The sequence below is a fragment of the Vanellus vanellus genome (assembly GCF_965231255.1).
Source record: "Vanellus vanellus genome assembly, chromosome: 11".
Classification (NCBI taxonomy): Eukaryota; Metazoa; Chordata; class Aves; order Charadriiformes; family Charadriidae; genus Vanellus; species Vanellus vanellus.
Window position 1 is genome coordinate 16,622,984 of NC_138916.1, and position 19,332 is coordinate 16,642,315.

General features: G+C 56.1%; 1 protein-coding gene across 5 annotated transcripts in view; it reads left to right on the forward strand.

The window, feature by feature from the left end:
* Nucleotides 1-757: 757 nt before the first annotated feature.
* Nucleotides 758-19,332, forward strand: part of NTRK3 (neurotrophic receptor tyrosine kinase 3) — a gene marked incomplete at its 5' end in the record, with an annotated part of 221,256 nt that continues 202,681 nt past the window's right edge. For 4 of the 5 annotated variants that reach the window (XM_082489009.1, XM_082489010.1, XM_082489011.1 and 1 more), the window contains one exon: nt 767-1,014. In XM_082489009.1, coding sequence (XP_082345135.1) covers nt 767-1,014 — 248 coding nt within the window. Of the gene's footprint in view, nt 1,015-19,332 lie in introns of all 5 variants that reach the window. The other variant, XM_082489012.1, reaches the window with a different exon arrangement.

Here is a 19,332-nt window from a genome sequence, read left to right on the forward strand (position 1 = left end):
GGTTTTCCCCTCCTCTCTCCCCCCTCCCTTAGATTGCTTTTAGCAGGGTGGGGAATCCTTTTTATTGCAAAGCCCGGCTCGCTTTGCGAGCCTTCCTCTTCCTCCTCCTCTTTCTCCTCCTCCTCCCCTGCTTTTTGTGCCCGCCGCAGCAGGGCTGGCCAGGCCGGGGGAGGGAAGCGATGGGAAGGGGAGGTCGCCCCCCTCCTCCTCCTCCTCCTCCTCCTCTCCCTCTGTGTGTGTGTTTTTTTTGCAGGTGTGTCAATTTTAATTCTGCCCAGTAGGTGGGACTTGGTGACTTTCGCACCGGGGTTTTTTTTTTTTTTGTGTGTGTGTGCTTCTTCCCCCCCCCCCCCCCCCCCCTTTTCTCCTCCTGGTGTGTTATTTATTTATTTCCCCGGCTGCCTCCCCAGCCTGCCGTTGCAAACCCTCCGGAGCGGCTGGCGGGGAGCGGCGGGCGGCGGGCGCAGGGCGGCCGGGCCGGCATGCATCCCCGCCCGCTGCCGTTGCCGCTGCCGTAGCGGGAATTACAGCCTCTCCGAGCCAGCTGCCAGCATGATTTCATCTGCTGGAGGATTTTTGCATCTGATCGCTTGAGGTTTTGTTGGTGTTTTTTTTTTTTTTTTTGGGGTGTTTGGTTTTTTTTTTTGTTTGTGTTTTTTTTTTTTTTCCCTCCCTCTGTCTTTGTTTCCTTCCCCCTTTCCCCCCCTTCCCCTCCCTCCATCCCCCCTTTCCTCCTCCTCCTCTTTTTTAGAAGCAGCAATCGGAGATGGATGTCTCTCTTTGCCCTACCAAGTGCACTTTCTGGAGGGTATTTTTGCTCTGGAGCATTTGGGGAGACTATCTGCTTTCGGTGCTGGCTTGCCCTGCTAATTGTCTTTGCAGCAAGACAGACATCAATTGCAAGAAACCGGATGATGGGAACCTCTTCCCTCTCTTGGAAGGGCAGGATTCAGGCAGCAGCAATGGCAACACGAGCATCAATATCACGGACATCTCAAGGAACATCACTTCCATGTAAGTGGGGGGGTGTCGTGTGTGTCCCGTTCCCCCCCCCCCCCCCCCCTCCCGGCGCAGGGGTGCGGGCTGTGCTGCCTGTGCAGGGCTCAGGTGCCCTCGGCATTGCTGCGCTGCCCGGGAAGGGGACGCAGATCCTGCTTTCCCCCTCCCCTCCCTTCCTTTACCCCATCACCCAAAAAAAAAAAAAAAGCCCAGCAACAGTTTGGCCAAGGCTTAAGAGGAATAAAGTCAATGAGATTTGATTCCTTAGCAGGAGAGCGAGCAGCAGGGAAAGATGCTGAAGCTGCTGCTTGCTTTAACTGTTTGCTTCTGCGAGGGGGGGGGGGTATGTTGGGGGGGGGGGGGGGGGTAGGCAACGCCACAGCCGCATATATACCCAAATTGGGCAGGAAAAGCGAGTTCTGGGCTGCTTGTTTTTTTGGAGACTTTGGATCCGATTAGAATGCCTTTTTTTTTTTTTTTTTCATCCTCACAACAGAAAATGCTCCTTTCCCCGCTCGGGCTGAGTGTATCTGGGGATCTGCGGTTTCGCCTTTTTAAGGGGAGGGGAAAAAAAAAATAAATAGGACAGTGAGATGTCCCTTATTTAACTCGCATTGTTGTAATTTTGCAACTCGCCGTGGTGCTGCGATAGGATTTGTCTGTTTTCGTCTCGGGGTGGTGGCTATGGGGAAAAGCATCGGAGCAGGGAGATATTTTTAGTTGAGCACTTTGCGTTTGTTTGCATGCTTGTTTATCTGGAAAATCAACTTGAAGTTGCATTATCCTTGTTTGGAGAGGCAGTTAGCAAAGCCCATGTTAATCTCATCAGCGTGGGGTCGAGAAAGGAATATATTTCCTTCTCCCGATTCCATCATGCTGTGTGTGTGTGTGCGGAAAAAAAGAATTCCTCATCTCTTCCAATCTCTGCTCTTTATTTTCCAGTACATTTTTGGGTGAGATGAACTCTGAGCCATTTCATTATTCTAATGCTAATTGAAATGTGAGCATTTAGGGAAATGTAGCCCCCAGAGCAAGTTGCCAGTGGGAGTTGAGCAGAGAAGAGGTGGAATCCTTTATTCTGGCAGTTAAATGCAGCAAGGTTTGAAATGAGTAATGGAGGGTTATTTATTTATTTATTTATTTTCCCCCACCTCGATGGCACGGTCGCATGGAGGGAGGGGGCTTTGCTGGGTCCCTTCTCGAGGCTGTTTTATTTGGTCACAGTGCAATTGCAGCAAAGCCATGGAGTAATTGCAGTGCCTCTTTTGCAGCTCTGCTTGTCACCTTTGCTGGGTGAAGATGATGGGAGCAGCTCTCCCTGCTTGCTCACAGGTTCTTGCGATGCCTGAGCAGGTTTTCACCACGTACCACTGACCCTGAACCCCCAGCCCTGCCTTCGCCTTGCCAACAAACCTCTGCAAACCCAGCAGGAATGGGGAAAGTAAAGGGGGAAAACTAATGCAATGCTCCCCTTCCCAATTTGCCCCATATTTCTCCTGCGTTGCGGTGCCGGAGTGTTTTCTCTGTGATGCTGGAGGGACTGGGTGATGCTGGGGAAGTCAGAGAAACTCGTGTGTGGTGTTTTTTGGTTTTTTTTTTTTTTTTTTCTTTTCCCTGTGCTTGCTGTTTGTTGTGGTTTGGTTTTAACCCTTTGGGGAGCGGGGAGCAGCAGGGAAGGCTGCGAAGGGTTTGGAAGCCGCCAGCGTAAGCGAGTGTGCGTTCATCAGATGCCCACATGCATCTGAACTGCTGCGAGAGGTAGTATTACGTGAGTCCTTTGTGCCCAGAAAATGTCTTTACTGCTTGAAATTGAAAAATGCTGATAAGCAGCCCTTAACAAGAGGCGAGGGGGAAGATTCAACTCCAGAAACAGAGATGTTGTGTGTTTTTTTTTTTTTTTTTTTTTTTTTTTTTTTATTTGAAGAGGAGCTTCTCTTAAGTTGGGGAAGGAGGATAAGGTGCCAGTTTTTCTGCTGGATGTTTTATGCTCCACGCTGAGCAAAGCGCATTCCCTTGCATCCCTGCTGGCCCCACACCTCCCTCCCTGGGCTTGGGGGCCAAGGCGCAGGACTGGGGTGAACCCCAAAATGCTGTGAGGAGCTGAAACTGGGTATGAATGAAAACTTTCCCCGTGGGTCTGGGCTTCCTGGGGAGGTGGCAGTGGTTTGTAGAGGATGCTTATGGGAGAAGAGGGATGTTTTGGGTAGCGTGGCTGCTTCCTAGCAAAGAAGTCGCTGCTGGGAGCCGGGGTTGAACCTGTGTTCATGCTCTTGCACGGGAGGCGTTGGGTGCTGCACCCTCCTGGCTCGATGTCAGGCCTCTCCTTGCCAGCATCCTCCCCCTGTCTTGGGTGCTGGGGTGGGGGGTGCGTCGAAGCCCAGCCTGGTCATCGCTGAATCACTCCTGGCATGCGGGTCTGATTCAGCTGAGCACCGAACGGCGCTTCCCCCTGCTTGGCTTCTTCAGGCAGCCTTCCTCGTTTGTGGGCAGAGAGTGGGCAGAGGAACCTTTGCCCATGGGGCTGGGGGGGGGAGGTTGTGTGAATAGGGGAGGCTTAGCCCTGTCCCTGCATCCGAGGGATCCGATGCTCCAGCCAGGTCCTCCCTGCAGGCCCTGGGGGAGGTGGTGGTCTCTGCCCCACTCTGCTGCTGGTGAAAAGGCGGTGGGATGTGGGGTGGTGAAACCACCCTGGGGTCAAGCAGGGCCTTATTCATGTCCGAAAGACAAGCTTAGTTTGGCCATCTGAGCTGGGGTGGTGCTGCCGAAAGGCTGCCAGGGCCCCTTGGAGAGCTGTGTGAGCCGGTTTGGTGGGCTTGTTTATCTTACCCGTCCCCGAGCCGGGGCAGAGGGCTCTTCTATGCCAGCCCACCCCACCCAGGCAGGTCTCCCCAGCACTGGGGGCCAAGCCATCAGGAACTTTGGGTTATTTCACATCTCAGCAGCTGATGAGAGCCCCCCCAAGGGAAGAGGGACAGGAGACACCCAGCCTGCACACTGCCCGTGGAGGCTGGCAGGGTGGGCCAGCCCTGTGGGTGCCTGCGCTGTGGTACCCCATCATCGAGCCTCCTGTTGCACCCCTCAAATGAATGGCCTTTGCTCTGTTTGCTGCTGCTTCTGGTTTCCCATCCATTCTCCTCCTTTTCAGGGAGAGCAGAGCAGCCACAGTCAGGGCCGGGTGGCTCCTGCCCCGGCTGGGCTGGGGGGGGATGGTGACATGCAACCTTTGTGCAAATCCAGGTGGTGCCAGGTTAATGGTGAAGCAGGGAAAGGGCGGGAGGCTCTTCTCCTGAGATGGAGGAGGAGGTGGGGTTGGCTGCTGCCCCTCTGCCCTTTCCCAGCCTGCCCAGAAACATAGCCAATTTCGGATCACATCCCTGGGGACGTGGCTCTGCACACAGAGATCCCTCCGAGAGCTGCCGATGGTCCTGTCTAGCTGAGGGGTCGGCTCGGACCCTGGCTGAGATGGCTCCAGTTTGGAGTCATGCTGCCGGACTTGCCCCTCCTGATCTGGGGATAGGCTGACCTGGCTGGGATCATGCCGTTGCTTTTCCTTGTGCAGCTGGGTGGCCTTTGCTGTGTCCCCAGCCAGGTGTGACTTGGGGGGATGCTCAAGCTTCCCCTAACCCAGGCTCACCCTGCAGCGTGGGGCTCCATCCGTTGCAAGACCTCCCTGAAAAGACCAGATGCATGGGGAGAACTTCACTCCTGGAGGTCCTGCAGCCCAAAACTCCTTCTGCCCCGCGTACTGAGCAGCCGGGGTGTTTGCCACGTTGGATCCCCATCCGTGGCACCGCGGGGGTCTGGCTGGTGCATGGGGTAGCTGGGTTTGCCTGTGCTGCCGCGAGTCAGGGTGATGGTGGGTGCCGTGTGCCGGGGGCGGGCAGGGGAGTTACCCTTCTGGCAGCGTGGGCAGCGCCTGCGTGCGCTGGCACGGCGTGTGGGGAAGGACGGACGGAGGAGTTTGCCATCTGGGCCTCCCTACTTCTCAGCTGTTGCTATGGCACTGCAGAGATGCTGCCAGGCAGGCGGCGGTGGCCTACGTTTGTCACCCCTGGGCTCCCTCGAGGTAGGGAGATGTCCCTGATATGCGAAGCCTTGCTCCCTCACCCAACCTCACTGGGGGGAGAATGGGATTTCTTAAGATAAAATACCCCAAGGGGTGGGTTTGCAGGGAGTGTTTGTGCAGTGTGTAGCTGCCTTCAACCAGGTGAGATGAATTCAGAGCAACTTAAGAGGAGGTGGGCTGTTGTGGAGCACCATGGGATGCAGGATTTTGGGGGTCTCGCAGGGCCAAGGGGAAGCATCTTTCCCTCCCATGAACGAGAAGAGCTCCATTCTTTCCTGCTGGGCTGTCCCACCAGCCCACGGCAGCATCCGCTCCATCCCGTGGGCCTGGCTGGGGGTGGGAGAGCCACGTCAGAGCCGGGCGCTGTGGGGGGCGAGCAGCAGCTCAGCCCCCACTTGCTGCGCGGGAGCTGGGAGCACGTGGCATGGGGGAGAGTGAGGGGGTGCACGGAGCAGCAAGCACCCCTTCGCTGCCGGGAGAGGCAAGGCACTGGTGATGCCCATGTGTGCCCGCATCTGGGAAGAAGGGAAGAAAGAAAGGGCAAACATCTTCCTGGAAGGGGTGGAGGGAGCAGAACTTGCTTTGGTGGCCCAAACAGCCGGGAAAGGGGCTCCTGCGATGCTCAAGTTGGTGATTGCTCTGCTTCAGACAACAGGGCACAAACTTTTCTCCCCTCTGTGAATCAGCCACAGCATGCCCAGTGCTGCTGCTCTCTGGAGGCGGAGGGCTCTGCATTCCCAAAACCTCCCATCCCACCGTTCCTCCCATCTCCTGGTCCTGGAGGCTTTCACTGCTGCAGAGACCGTTCAGAAGGTCCCTAGTTGAATCCGGCTTTGTTTTGCAGGGCTCTTGTTCATGCAGAGCGGCAGTCCTGAACGATGTTAGGATGGGGGAGGCGGGTGCAGCACGAGGCTGTGAGCACAGAAGAGGGTGCAGAGATGTCTGGAACAAGGAGGAGGGCTGAGATATGGTCTTGAAGTTCTAGAGGTTCCTTAAGCAGGGAGCACTGACTGTCCCCGTACCACCCCCCTTGCATCAGGGGATCAGGTCCATGGTGGGTGCTGGCCGGTGCCCCAGAGTAGGTAAACTCGCAATCGGGGCACCCAGGGCTGGGTGCATCCCCTTGGGCTGGCTGCTGGCTCCTTGCCCTCCTCCTACGGCCTTGCTGACCAGTCCTGGAGGGAGGCAGGCACGTTCCTGGCACCGGTGATGTCTGGGACCTCAAGGGTCACCAGCAGCCCTCCAGATGACGTGCTGGGGCAGAGCAAAAAGATCTGGGGTAGGTGTGCTATAAAAGGTGGTCTTTGAAGGAGTCTGCTGTCAGGGCAGGTCCAGCTCTGATTTTCAGTGGCTGAGCTAACACTGAACTGAGGACATCAGGAACCCAAGGGTTACAGCCCTGGCTTGTCTGGGACACGGGATTCCTGATGGGTTGAGTCACCTGCCTTTTCATGCCAGAGTCTGCTGGTGTCTCTGCCCCTCTTGTGCCTGATCCTGCTGGGGTCCCCAGGTCCTCTCCAGCCATGTCTGCATTGCCTGTCTCTGCTCGTGGCCCGTACCAGGTGTTTCTCTGGGGAGGAGATAATTTTGGTGCCTGCCAGGACTTCCCAGGATTTTTCGGAGCCGCTGCCTGGACAGGAGGAGCTGGTGACCCGGATGGTTTCAGGGTACATGTGACATCTCCCCAGCCCTTATCTCCTGCAGGGTTTGGGGACGTCTAGGTCAGCTTTGGCTGCTGGCTTGTCTCTCTGGGCTTGGAGAGGTGAGAAGGGGAATGCTTCGGGTCTGGGACAGGTGTTTCATGGGGGTGAGAAGCAGAGATGGAGGGGAAGAGACAGAGGAAGTACCTGCCTTGCTGCCCTTGGAGGCTCAGAGATGTTTCCTCTGGTTACGGGCTTTTGTAGAGCTTTGTTAGGAAAAGCTGTCTGGGTCTGCTCTACCCCATCAGCTCACCCCTAGGGGGGGGTGACACCTTCATGTGCTCTGGCACGAGGCTGTGCGTGGTCTCCCAAGGGTCTGTGACCGTCCACGCACCCAGCAGTGCTGGGCTCTCTCCGTGTACACCCAAACAGGTGATGGGATGTCCCATAGGACTGCCCTTGGGTAGCCCTGCAGGTAGGTGGTGCTCAGCGATGCTGCTCAGTGCTGCCCTGGCACACCGGCTTGTCCTGCTCAAGCAGTGCCCATGCTAGGTGTGGCCCACGAGTTTATGGTTGGATTTGGTGCATCCCATTCAAGGGGAGCTGCAGTCAAGCAGAGAGTGAACCAGCCCCTAAGCCTGCCAGGCTTCCGAAAATAAATATTAATAATGCTTGTAACTTGGTGCATTATTTACCGGGCACTGTGCAATAGCAGTAACTTTTGAGCTTTGGGTTTCCTGTGGTTTGGGGGGTTTTGATGGGTTGTGTAGGTGCTTTCAAAGCAGGTGTCTTTGATGGCAGCATGTGGGCTCTGGTCTTCCCCAAATTCTCTTGCTCTCCCCTCTGCACCAAGGGGTGCACAGCAAAACCCCCACCAAGGCAGTGCTGTGGGGCCAGTTTCCTCTTCAGAGGGTGCAGTTTGTGTATGGTGGTTGGATACTGCAGGCGCTTTGTGTCCCACACGAAGAGATGGGGAGCAGCAGCCCTGGTTGCCCCCCTGTGATGCTCCAGGTCCTCCAGGACCGAGCACCAGGACCACGGCAGCACCGGGCTGGTCCCCGTGTTCATCTCCCAGCGTCGTGAGACTTCTCCGGACAGAGGCTGCTTGTGCGTGAGCAGCTCCGTGGGATGTGCCATAACCCCCAGCCCCAACCCAGCCTCTGCCCTGTGCCCCCCCCCACCCCCCCCCCGGGGCAGCCGGAGCCCGGCTCAGCCCTGAGCATCCTCTGCCCGCCTCAGCCCCGGCGCATCCTCTCCTCTTCCCCGCGTTGGAGGGTGGCTGTGCCGCTAGAGGGCAAGCGGCAGCGTGAGACGGCGCGGCTCCGGGCTGCACGGGCGAGTAGGAAGACGGAACCACAAGCCAGCCCGGGCCGGTGGCACCGAGAGCAGCCGGGGGCTGCTGGGGCTGAGGGGTTAAGTCGCCACTCGCTGTCACGGTGATGGCTGATGTGCGGGAGGGGAGGCTTTGCTCTGGGGTATCAGTGCTGCCATACACACTCATGGGTTCCCACCTGCTCCCCAGCTGGGCATACTGGTCCCCAGGTGGGCGCCCGGCGGTGTCAGATGGTCCCCTGGGCTCAGGCTGGGTGCTGGACCACAGATTTTCCCTTTGTCCTGCTGCGGGAGGATGCAGTCAGTGCACATCCACGTACCGATAACTCTTACGCTAGTGCTGTGAGTGATACAACCTCAGCCCATCTGTGAATTGGGGTGATTTGCGGCTTTTCGGAAGGTGTTGACCCAACCAGAGCAGGTGCTGTGGGGAGGTGTTTCTGGGCTGTTTGAAGTGCCGGGAAGAGGTGCCTGATCGGGGTGGTGTGCTGCTGTTTGCAACCAACTTTTGGCTGTGTGGTGTGCCAGGAAGCCCCTAACAGCTCTGCCCATTTTACTGATGGGGAAACTGAGGCACAGAGCAGCAGTGCAACTGGCCTGCAAGCAGTGGGATGGGGATGGAGACCCTTCAGTCTGGCACCGAACAGAGTTTAAGGAGAGGCCAAGCATGGAGGGGGGATAAATAAGGCTGTTAAATCCATCCAATTGTATTCAACATCCATGGGAGGTGTCCCCAGAGGAATCCTGATGTAGAGGCAAGAGAGCACAGGCTGAGAGCTGCCTCTGGATGCCTGCAGGGTGCCTTGGATGCTCTTTGCTTCTCTGATTAACCCTTTGCTGCAGGGGTCGGATGGAGGTTGGAGGGCTAAAGAGGCCATGTGTCCTTTCCCCAAGGGGGAAAGGCTGAGAAGAGCTTGATGTGAGATGGGGAAAGTGCTGGCAGTAGTAGGAAGCTGGTTTTGATCCTGCAACATCCTCCATGTGCAGCTCCTGAGGGATATCTCATCCTCCCTGGCAGCTGGGCCCAGGATGGGCTGGTTATTTCTCCGATGGCTATTGCCATGCGCTGCCAGCGTTGTGGAAGGGCTGTGACACCCAGTGGTCCCACAACGCAACAGCAAATGGGTCCCCTGCATCATGTCAGGGGTGATGGTTTTGTGGGATGTGTGTTGGGATGTGGGTGATGGACGTAGGTTAGAGCCGTGATATTGCTCAGGGCCTGGGCTTCACTTCATTTGAAGAAAAGGAGATTTCTTTTCTGGGTTCCCCTTGGAAGGCTGCACTGGAGTCAGTGCCCAGCTAGCAGGGCGTCTCCACCAGCTCTTCTGCACGTGCCCTTGTGCGTCTCCATCATCCATGTACTACCCTGTTTCCAGACCCTGTGGGGCTGGGGGTCCCGCCCTGTCCCCCCTCTGTGTGAGACCTGGACCCTGCTTGCCTGGAAGAATAGCACCAGGAAAATATGTGCTGTATTTTTAGCTTGTTTTCATGTGATGTAGCAGTTGGGGAGCCAAAGGAGAAGCCAGAGCCACGTGTGCAGCCAGCTTTCCTCCAGCTGCCACCCAACGCTCTGGTGTAGGAGATAATGGAGCCTGTTAGTGACCATCGCCACCCTGTACCCCATGTCTGGCATGTGCCATCAGCGCCACCTTCTCCCAGCTTTGGTCTGCCTAAATGGAAAGGAAAATAACCTTTTAAATTAAAAACAGAAGTCCAAGCAGTAGAGCAGAGAGGTCAGGAAGGATTCCCAGGGGAGTGTGATGGTGTGATAGCATCGATGGGTGACTTGGGGTGCTTCTGCTTGGCCTCTGTGCTTGTTGCAGTGACAACTGAGTGGCCTTGGGATCCCAGGGTTCCAGGGAAGGATGCAGAGAGATGCTGAGACCAGGTGGCATTCCCCACGCAGCCCCTTCCCTGCAGCCCTCCTATGGCTCTGTGCCGGGCTCGGTCGTGCTGGGAGGGCACAGGACACCGGTGCCTTTGCTGGCTGCCCTGCACTGTCCCTGGGGGACTGAGAAGCGGGTAGCAGCAGATGTGAGCGTGGTGAAGTCCCTATCCTCCTGGGTTGTGCAAAGCTGTCCCTTAACTCGCTCTCCTTGAGCTCTCCCCGGGCAGTTCCCACTAGGAAATATTAATGTGGAAATACTCAAACAGATGCTGGGAATCTGAGTGCTGCTGAGGACCCTTCATACTCAGGGTTTTGCCAGGATAAATTAGGAACATGAATGCTCAGCTGAGCCGCAGCGGTGCCAGGCTCTAACTCCTGACCCTGCTAGGACATGAAGCCACATGGAGGAGAGCCTGGGTGCCTCCAGCTGCTGACCTTCCTTTTGGCCTCATCCCCCATCCCACGCTCTCCATGGAAATGCTGTGCAGTGGCTGGGGCTGGGAACCAGGAGTCCTGGCTCTTTGGTCTGTGGTCCAGCTGTGCAGATGTTCCCTTGGGCTGCCTGCCCTTATCTCCTGGACCACAGCCCTCCTCCTGCCTGCTTCTAACCCAGATAGGCAAGACCAGCTTGGGCATCCTTCATATCCATCCCAGTACAGATGGGATTGCCCGTGGGGAGCTCTGTGACTTGTGGTGTGGCTGGAAAGATCTCTCTTGTTCCCCAAACCTCTTACGTCTAGGACATGGCTGGGTGCTCCTGGGGCAATGATGTGGGTCCTGCTTTTGGCTGTCTCCTGCCTCGTCTGTGCTCTCCCAGCCAAAATATATCCTAGGAAACGTGAGCTGAAAGCCACCGAGTCACTTGGTGGCTGCCGCTGAGGAGCAAGTAAAGTTCAGTGGGACACAGGGTCAAGGATACTGTGTGTTCCTGGCCCCCCAGCCTGTGGAGAGCATCCCTGTCCTCCTGGGGCTCTCCTCGTGCAAGTTCAGAGAAGCCGAGTGTTACTGGGGACTGTTTCCTAGATTGAGCCTCAGGTGGGCTCTGTACTGCCAGCCTGTCCCGGGCTCTGCAGTGGGGAGGGCAGAGTAGCACAGAGTTGGGTCGGGGCAGCAGCCTGGTGTCCCTTTGGCAAGTGCTGTGCCCCTCACTTCAGGTCGGGGCGGATGCTGGAGGGTGTGCATGGGAGCATCAGAGCAAAACCCGAGCGCCGGGAGTGCACGCAGGGCTCCGATGCGGCACAAGGACGGATGCTGGCTGGGCAGGGAGAGAGTCGGCACACCGGGGAGCTCTGTGGGGCCTGGGACCCGAGGGGTTAACGGCAAGGTGCATGGTACAGCTGGAGTGGATTTGGGAGAGGCAGAGCCTAATGAGGCTGAAGAGGTATCAGGTGGGAGAGCTGAGCTGTGGGCACTGAGGGAGGTCGGGGCTTGTGGGTGAGGAAGGCGGGCGGTTGCAGTGCTCCTCGCAAGATGCTGCGGCAGCGGTTTTGGGAAGAGGAGCTGAAGCTGGGATGCTCGCAGGTACGAAGCTGCGTGGGTTGGCTGCCCTGGCTCGGGGCAGGGGGGCGGCTGGGAGGGAGGTGGGTCTGTGCCTGTAGCTGCTCCCCGGGGGAGCCCCGGCTGCCTGCTCGCTGTTGGGCTGCGGTGATGTGTTTTGGTGCCTGTCTCTGTGTCCCCCCAGCACTTTGTTGGCCCTTGGCTCCTTGGTTGTAGCTGAGATCCCATCTCCGGGCCAAGAGGCACCACTTTGGGCAGCCCTGCCTGGAAATGCTCCTCTCTGTGAGTTGCCCTGTTCTGCATTCTCCTCTGGGTCTTAATGACCAAAGTCCCCGATGTCCCCAAGCTGAGCTGTGCCCGTTTTTTTTTCTGGTGTTGCAGATAAGCTCTCCCTTCCAGGAGGGATGGTGGTGGGCTCCCCAGGCTTGTCCCCGGCCCCGGGCAGGCTGCACATCACCCGGGGTGCTTTGAGCTGCCCTGGCCCTGAGAGAAGGATCCCTGCCTTCCAAAAGGCACGGGTAACTTAGATTTATTTATTCAGAGACTTAATTAGCATCTTTAAATATTAAATAGTAAACAAACCGCGTCTGGCGGGATCAACATTTACAAACAGGGATTTTAATCTTTTTTTTTTTTTTTTTTTTTTCCCCTCTCTGGGACATGCACTTGTTTTTTTAAGTGTTTGGGGAGGAGCGGCTATGTGTGAGCTCTGGTTGATGGGTGAGGGATGGACCCGTGGTGCTGCTGGTGAAGGAGGGGGAGAAGACAGGGGTGAAGGGGCATGACCAGGCAGGGGGACTAGGAAAAAGGAGGCAGAGAAGCAGGGATGTGCACTCAGAGCATGGGTGTTGGGGAATTGCAGAGCCAAGTGCTGGATTTAGGTAATTTGCTGCAGGATGTGCCATCCCCTTCCTCCTGCCCAGGCAGGTGGAAGGGGACAGGCAAGAGATGGAGGTTCCTGCCATGGCATGGCTAACTGCAATCAAAAGGTGGTGGTCCCTGCAAGGGGAGGTGGTTTGCAACTGATCTGCATCCTATTATCTCTGCAAATGGAGGCCTGCCTGCTAGCGGATTACACTGGGGGTTATTTATTGGCAAAGCACTGTACAGTTTTAATTTTTCCTTTTTGCTTATTCAGGCTTTAGCTCCAGAGGAAAATAGCCTGGGGTGGCTTTGAAATGGATTCTCTCTGCCCCATTAACTTATTCAGTGAGTTTAATGGGCCTTTTTTTCTCTGAGCCTTGAAGCCATCATTAAAAGGCAGAGATTTATAAAAGCAAAGATACTCCTGAGCTTTAGTCAAACTTTGGGATCGAGGGGTGGGGGCAACGGTGTTGTCGCTGCCTGTGCTTTGGGTGAAGATGTACAGGTTTTTGTTCAGGGACACTGTGAGGGTTGGATGATGCTGTCATGCTTCTCTGGAAGTTTTACACGGAGAAGAGAGCCGGGTTGCTTGGGAAGCTGCCCTGGTGCTGGTGTGTGCCTGTGTTTCTCTGCTGGGGAGATGCCTCTGAGGAGCTGTGGGATCAGCCAGGCTGTGCTGGGAGCGAGCCCTTGCCTGCGAGCCATGGGATGGATGTTAATCTGGACTCTTATGAGTCGGGATGTTGCTCAGTGTGACTCGTAACCCATCTGCACTGCAAAGCTGCTGTCTCTCCAGGCTGAAAGAGAGAAACTTCTTCTTTTGCCTTGTGTAGGCTGCTCACAACTTTATTTTCCTTGTGTTTATGCCGTGTTGGGGCTGGGCAGTGCTTGATGCTGTTGTGGGTGTCTGCGGTCAATGCTTGGAGCCCTTCCCCTCCTTCCCTCTGCTGCTGGCACCTGGTCCTATTGCACCCCTGTGCTGAGCAGCCCAACCGCTGCGAGAAGTTGGGTGTCCCCTGCAGGGATTGCGCTTGTTAAACGTGGTCCCCAGGTAACTGGTGCAAAATAGGGTACCTGGGGAGTGTCTGGAGAGCGAGGCTGAGATGAAACGGCTGAGTGAATTCCTTCTTGGGCTCTTCTAGGACCAACCTTTCGTGTTGAAAACCAGACCTGGTGTCTTTTTGGGGTGTAAATGTAGAGGCATGTAAGATGTGGGTTGGCACGTCATCTAGGGGCAACCTCCTGCTGGCACGGTTGAATTTGTGGTCCCCAGGTGATGATGTGTTGCAAACATCGCTTCTGCATAGGCAGCCCTTGGCTTGTACTGCCGATGGGGAGCAGGGGCAGGGAAGGACTGGGGGGAGCAGGGTTTCCCGGCTCGCTCCTGAACATTAAGTAGAGCTGGTCCTGGCACCTCCTGGGGTGGCAGAGGCCAACGTGGTGTCTGTCCTGCTTCCCTGAGTGCTCTGGACAGCATGGTGTGCACTGATGGAAGGATGTTGCAACACGACGCAGTGGCAACCGGCGTCTCGGTGCTGGGACAACTATTCCTATATATTTCTTTATGTTTTTTACTCCACGTGCAGCCCTTGAGGTTAACCCCTGGCAGTGTGAGCAAGGTCAGGCATCACCTGTGTGTCTCCATGCCCAGTCTGGCACTTGCCAGCTCAGGGATGCTGCTAGTCTGAGCCTGGGCTGGGAGATCTGTGACAGCCGGGGACCCAAACGTGCTGCCACCCCTCGCCTTTGCACCGTTTGCTGGAGGTGCGCATCCCCCGCCAGCCCTGCTGCAGATCAGGAGTGGGATGAAGATGCAGTGGGAGAGGAAAAGGACCTGCTTGCCCCAACCAAAGTGCTCAGGGTTGCACGTGTGGGGTTGACCCCAAACCCTGGATCCCGCTGGGTACCAGAAGCAGCTGGAAAATGGCACCGGAGACTGGGTGATGCGACTTGTGTGTGTGCTGGTGGCCCTGGGGCTGGCTCTCCTGCCCCACCGTGGGATGGAGGGATGGCAGACGGTGACCCCTGCCTGCCCGTCGCCAGCCTGGCAGCCCCATCCCGGCGGCGGCGATGAGGAGCCTTGGCAGCGGGAGAAGCGCTGCCTTGCTGCCAGCAGATGGGCTGGATCAGACCCCGGCAGGGAGGGCTGGGGGGGCTTGCCAGGTGGAAGGGCCTCCAGCCTGAGGAGGAGATGTCTGAGGATTTGCTGTTTGTAGCCTCCCTGAAGGGACTGACCACCGATCCTGGCCTCGGAGTGCTGCCTCGGGGTGGTGGCAGGACAAGGACGTGCTGAAATGACCCTGAGGGTGCTGTGGCCACGCAGAAGCCAGCCGCAGCCGTGCTGGGACAGGGAGGGTCCCCGATGCTGGTCTGTCCGTGACCTCCAGAGCAAGGGGGTGGCTCGTTGCAAATCCATCTGCTCCTGCGCCCCTTCCTGGGTCGCAGCGGTCAGGGCGAGGAGACACTCATTTCCTAATGAACATAAAAAGTACTTCTCCCCTGCCCCTGTAAATCCTTGCCGCTTCGGTGCTACCTGCTGCCTAAATTGCTGCTGACCACGTAAATCACCCTCTGCTGCGCTCCACCTCCCCTGGAACCGGCCCTTCCCTCCTAAATCCTCTGTCCCCATCGGTTTTCTGCTGCCAACCCCCTTGCTCTGCCTGAGCCCCAGTGAGACACCGGGGGATGCAGAGAGGGTGCAGTGACGGGGGATGGAGGGCAGCTGCCCCGGGGTGGGTTAATCCCTCCCGACAGCTCCCCTGGGACTCATTATCCAGCTAGAGCTGGTGGAGGATGTTTTGCCCGGCTGTCTGCGGGGAAGGTCATCCTCATGCTGCAAGCAGGACAGGGCTGGGCTGTCATCTTCAGCCCCTGGGCGACAGCCAGCTGGGTGCAAACCGGAGGGTGTTGGAGGAGCCTGCGCCTGACCGCGGGCATCCTAGCCCTTGGGAGGGCTCCTGGAGAGGGCTGCTCCCCCAGGACACCTTTCCAAGATGTAAAAATAGCTAAAGCAAAGAGAAAATCTCCATTTATCCCTTGAGTGCTCGGGGTCATGCCATAGCCTAGCTTCTCCGTGTCCCTCTCTGAGCTGTCTTCGGTGAGCACTGAAGGAGCTGTGGCAGCAGAGGTCCCTTGTGGTAGTGGAGAACCATCACCTGAGCTTCTGTCGGATGCTGGTGCCCCGTTTCTGAGCGCCGAGCTGCTGGGATGACCATGCCGTGTTTTTCCCCTTATGGTGCTGGGACAGCACGTAGGAGCTGAGGCAAGGGGTCTGGCAGAGACCTGACCCGAGGGAGGGGTAGGAAGCCAAGCTTGGGGGCATCAGCTCAGTGCCGTGAGCCGTGTTGTCCGTAACCCTGGCCTCGCTGCTCAGCCCCGACGTGCTGGGCTGTGCCAGGGGGTGCAAGAGGAGGTGTTTGTGTCATCGTGGGAAAGGCTGTGGCTAGAGCTGAGGACTTGGCCCACGCGGGCAGCTTGGCGCAGAGGCTTCTGCTTTGCTCCCTGTGGAGGAAAACGTTGCAGGAGACCTGAGCGCCTTGTGATGTGGCTTTCTGGGTGTCCCAAATCCCCGAGGTGTGGGTGGGAAGCTGGGGTGCCAGCCTAAGGTAGGGAAATGCAGCTATTCCTGACCTCTCTCTGTGAGCCCTGAGTTTGGAGGAGCTCCTCAACCACCAGAGTTGTTCAGGGTTTGGTTTATAGACGTGCTGGCCCTGGCCCACCGTGGACCACACGTACCCTTTGGAAAGGCACCGGTTGGTGTCGTCTGTGGCTTAACTCTGCCTGATAACCCAGAAGGCGGCTGCCAGAAAACTTGTAAGAAAAGCGAGGTGATGCCCTGGGATGGTTGATTCGGGCATTAATATTAACTGCTCACACTGCTGGCTGTGCTCTGCAATGGACCTCGGTTTGACCCAGCTGGGTGTCTCCTTTAGACCTTTCTCCTGCTGTCCTGCTGCCAAACATCCTTTTTTTTTTTTTTCCTCCCTCTTTTTTTTTGGGGGGGGGGGAGGGGATTAATTTTTCTTCTGTATCTTGTGTCTGAGGCCAGTTGTGTGTTAACACTGGGCTTAAGATACTGCTGTGCTCTGACTTTGGGAGGAGGAGATGGGTATGGTGGCAGCAGAGGGATGCTAACAGCAGTGGGGAAGGCAGGGGGCAGCGGAGGAGAGCAGAGGCAGATTTTTCAAAATCCATATAAATAGCAAAAATAAATTTCCAACAAACGCTTCCAGTCCTGCAGTATTAAGAAAGTGAAGCACTAGAGGATAAGGAAAGCATGAGCAATAACAGCAGGGATTTAGAGAGAATAAATCTTGCCAGACAAACCTGATTGCTTTTTCTTTTTGATGGAATCGCAAAATTAGTGGCTGAGCAGAACGTGGAAATCCTAATATATTTGGATTTAGCAAAGCATTTGATATAGTGTCTCGCCAAATCTTACTCTTAAAATTAGTTCAGTTTGCCTTGGATACGACGCTGCCAAATGGACTGAAAACTGGCTTAGGGCCCTCAGCAAATAGCGATGGGCTGCGTTTGGGGAGAAGGGGGAGTTGTGGGAGCAGAGCTAAGAACTGGCTTTGCTTATAAAAAAGACCCCAAGAATGACAGAACCCCCCAATAATAATAATAATAATTAAAAAAAAAAACAGGAATGTGGCCTCAGTTTGAGGCAGCTTATTACAGAAATATTGTCAAATTGGAGAGAGTTCAGAGGCAAACAAGGCGGGGAAGGAAAAAAAAAAAAAGCCATCGGAGGGGTCAGATTACCCTTGGAGGGTGATGGGGGCTGAAGGAGGTCCCAGGGCTGGAGGCATTTCGGGGAGGAGCAGGTGGTGGCCCCTGGGGCCGGGATGAATATTTGGACTGTTGCTGGGACCTGGCAGCGAGCACCTCATTGCCTTCGCCCCCGCACAGCGGAGAATCGTTAAGCTGCCCATTTCACGGCCCTTTCCAGATAGTATCGAATAAGCGGGGGAAAATATTCACCGTGACTGTCAGAAAGAACATCCCTGACCAGGGGAGCTGGGCACGTTTCCTCGGGGGAAAAATCCTGAGTCTTGGAGCAAGCACAAGGAGATGGCCCTGGGCAATTTGGGTCAGCGGATGGGGATTGTCGTGGGCTTGGGTGGGATGCCAAGACTTGAGGTGCTGGCTCCTGCAATATCTGTCGGTGTCCCTGTTTATCATCAGGGAAAAGGCTGGGAAACTGCTGGTGGCAGCTGGCGTGCACGTGTGTCCCCAGGGGAGGATGGCAGAGTCCTGCAGGTTTAAGGGCTTGTGGAGAGGCGATGGCACCCTGGTCACCTTGCAGAGTTAGGACAGGATAGCTTGATGCTCCTGGCAGGATTTCATATGAGGGGTTGATCCCTGTCTGTAGAGGTCAGGAAGGATGAGGTCTTCTAGCAAGTTCATCCATGAAGATGTCTGTCTTTCCGTCATGCTGAGCTCTTGGAGTCCCTTAGCGCTTGTTTGGGACCTGGAAGAGAGAGATGCTGAGTGCGTGGAGGCTCTTTGCGTAACTGTAATGTTCCCACGAGGTGAGGAAACCCATGTGTCCCTCAGTGATGGCTCTTATGGATCAGTTGGATGCTACCAGTGCCATCACCCCCCACTGTGAGTGGGCTGGCTTGGATGGGCCAGGCTTTTCCATTTGCCTTTTCAAGCAATTCTGTGCCTTTTGACGTAAATGCAAAGAAACTTTCCGTACAGGAAAGGCACCTTGCTAGAGGGGATGTTGCTTCACGTAGGGAGCAGCTACCTCACACCAGTGAGCGAACGTGGTGGTGGCCCACCATGTTAGGTTAGCTGGGCTGAACCAGAGTTAGGGACAAAGCCATGGAGCAGAGCTGGGAAGGGCTCTTGCAAGCTGGGGTGGCCTTGTGTTGGTGGCCTGGTCTCCCTGGGGGGGAACATGGGGTTTCTTCACGCTCCCCCATGATCCTTCAAGTGTCCGTCCCCCCCTTTGCATTGCCTCCTGCCCAAGGCTGAGCCTGCTGGGGGGTCGGCAGGACGGGGCTGAACCAGGCGAGGTTCAGGAGGTATTTTTAGCTGTTCTAATTGTGGCAAATAAATGCCATTCTTACTTGTTGGGATTGAGCTACGGCTAAATCACAACTAGTTCTAATGATGATAATTACCGGATTTCAATATTTATAGAAACGGGCGCTTCCTTCGTATCGGCGGCTGCCGCTGTGCTCTCACCTTCACAGATCGAAACCTTGGCTCATTATCGCTGCAGCTATTTATTTACTTGCACATTTTTAACCCACAGATGGCAACGTATGAGAGATCCGAAATTACACGGGCCCGCCGGGGATGTTGTAGTCTTTGGGCAGAAGCTGCGGGATGAATAGGGAAGCATCTCCAAAGGACCTGCCGGTTGGATTCTTGCTTTTTGGGCACCCTTTGAGAGATGTTCTCAGGTCTGTGAGCTTGCCCGTGCCTGCCAGGGCTTAGCCCCGAAGGGTGGAGGTGGCTGCGCATATTTTTGCATGCGTTAGCGCCGTGGATTGCTGCCTCCGATTGCTGTGTGCGCTGAAACACGCACAACGCTGTAACTGGGACAGAGCTTAAAGGTGAGACAACACAAACGGCTCGAGTCCTGTAACTTGGAGGAGCTTGTGGAAAGCGGTCCGGGAAGTTCCTGCCTGCAGCAGCAGCTTCTGGATATCTTGATTTAGCAGCATCCCTCTGCAGCCTGGAACTGCAGAAGGGTGGGCACCTTTTGGAGCGTGTGGGTGCGGAGCCATGCACGCGGGTGGCATGCGTGCCTGTCCCCCAAGCCTGGGATGGGGGGCGCAGACCCCCCTGGGCTGTATCAAACCGGTCCCGTTGGGTTGATCCCAGCTTGTGGATCCTCAGCGGCATCCAGACCTGTGCGCCCATCGGGTCTGAGACTCCCTCCTTGTGCAAGGTGTAGAAAAGATTCACTTATTCAATTTGCTATCTCTCCAGTGCCACATAAGCTGTATTGATAAATTAATCTTATATTGTTGTGACTAAACAGCCCTGCAATTTTTTACACTGTGCAGTCTAATCTGTCTTGA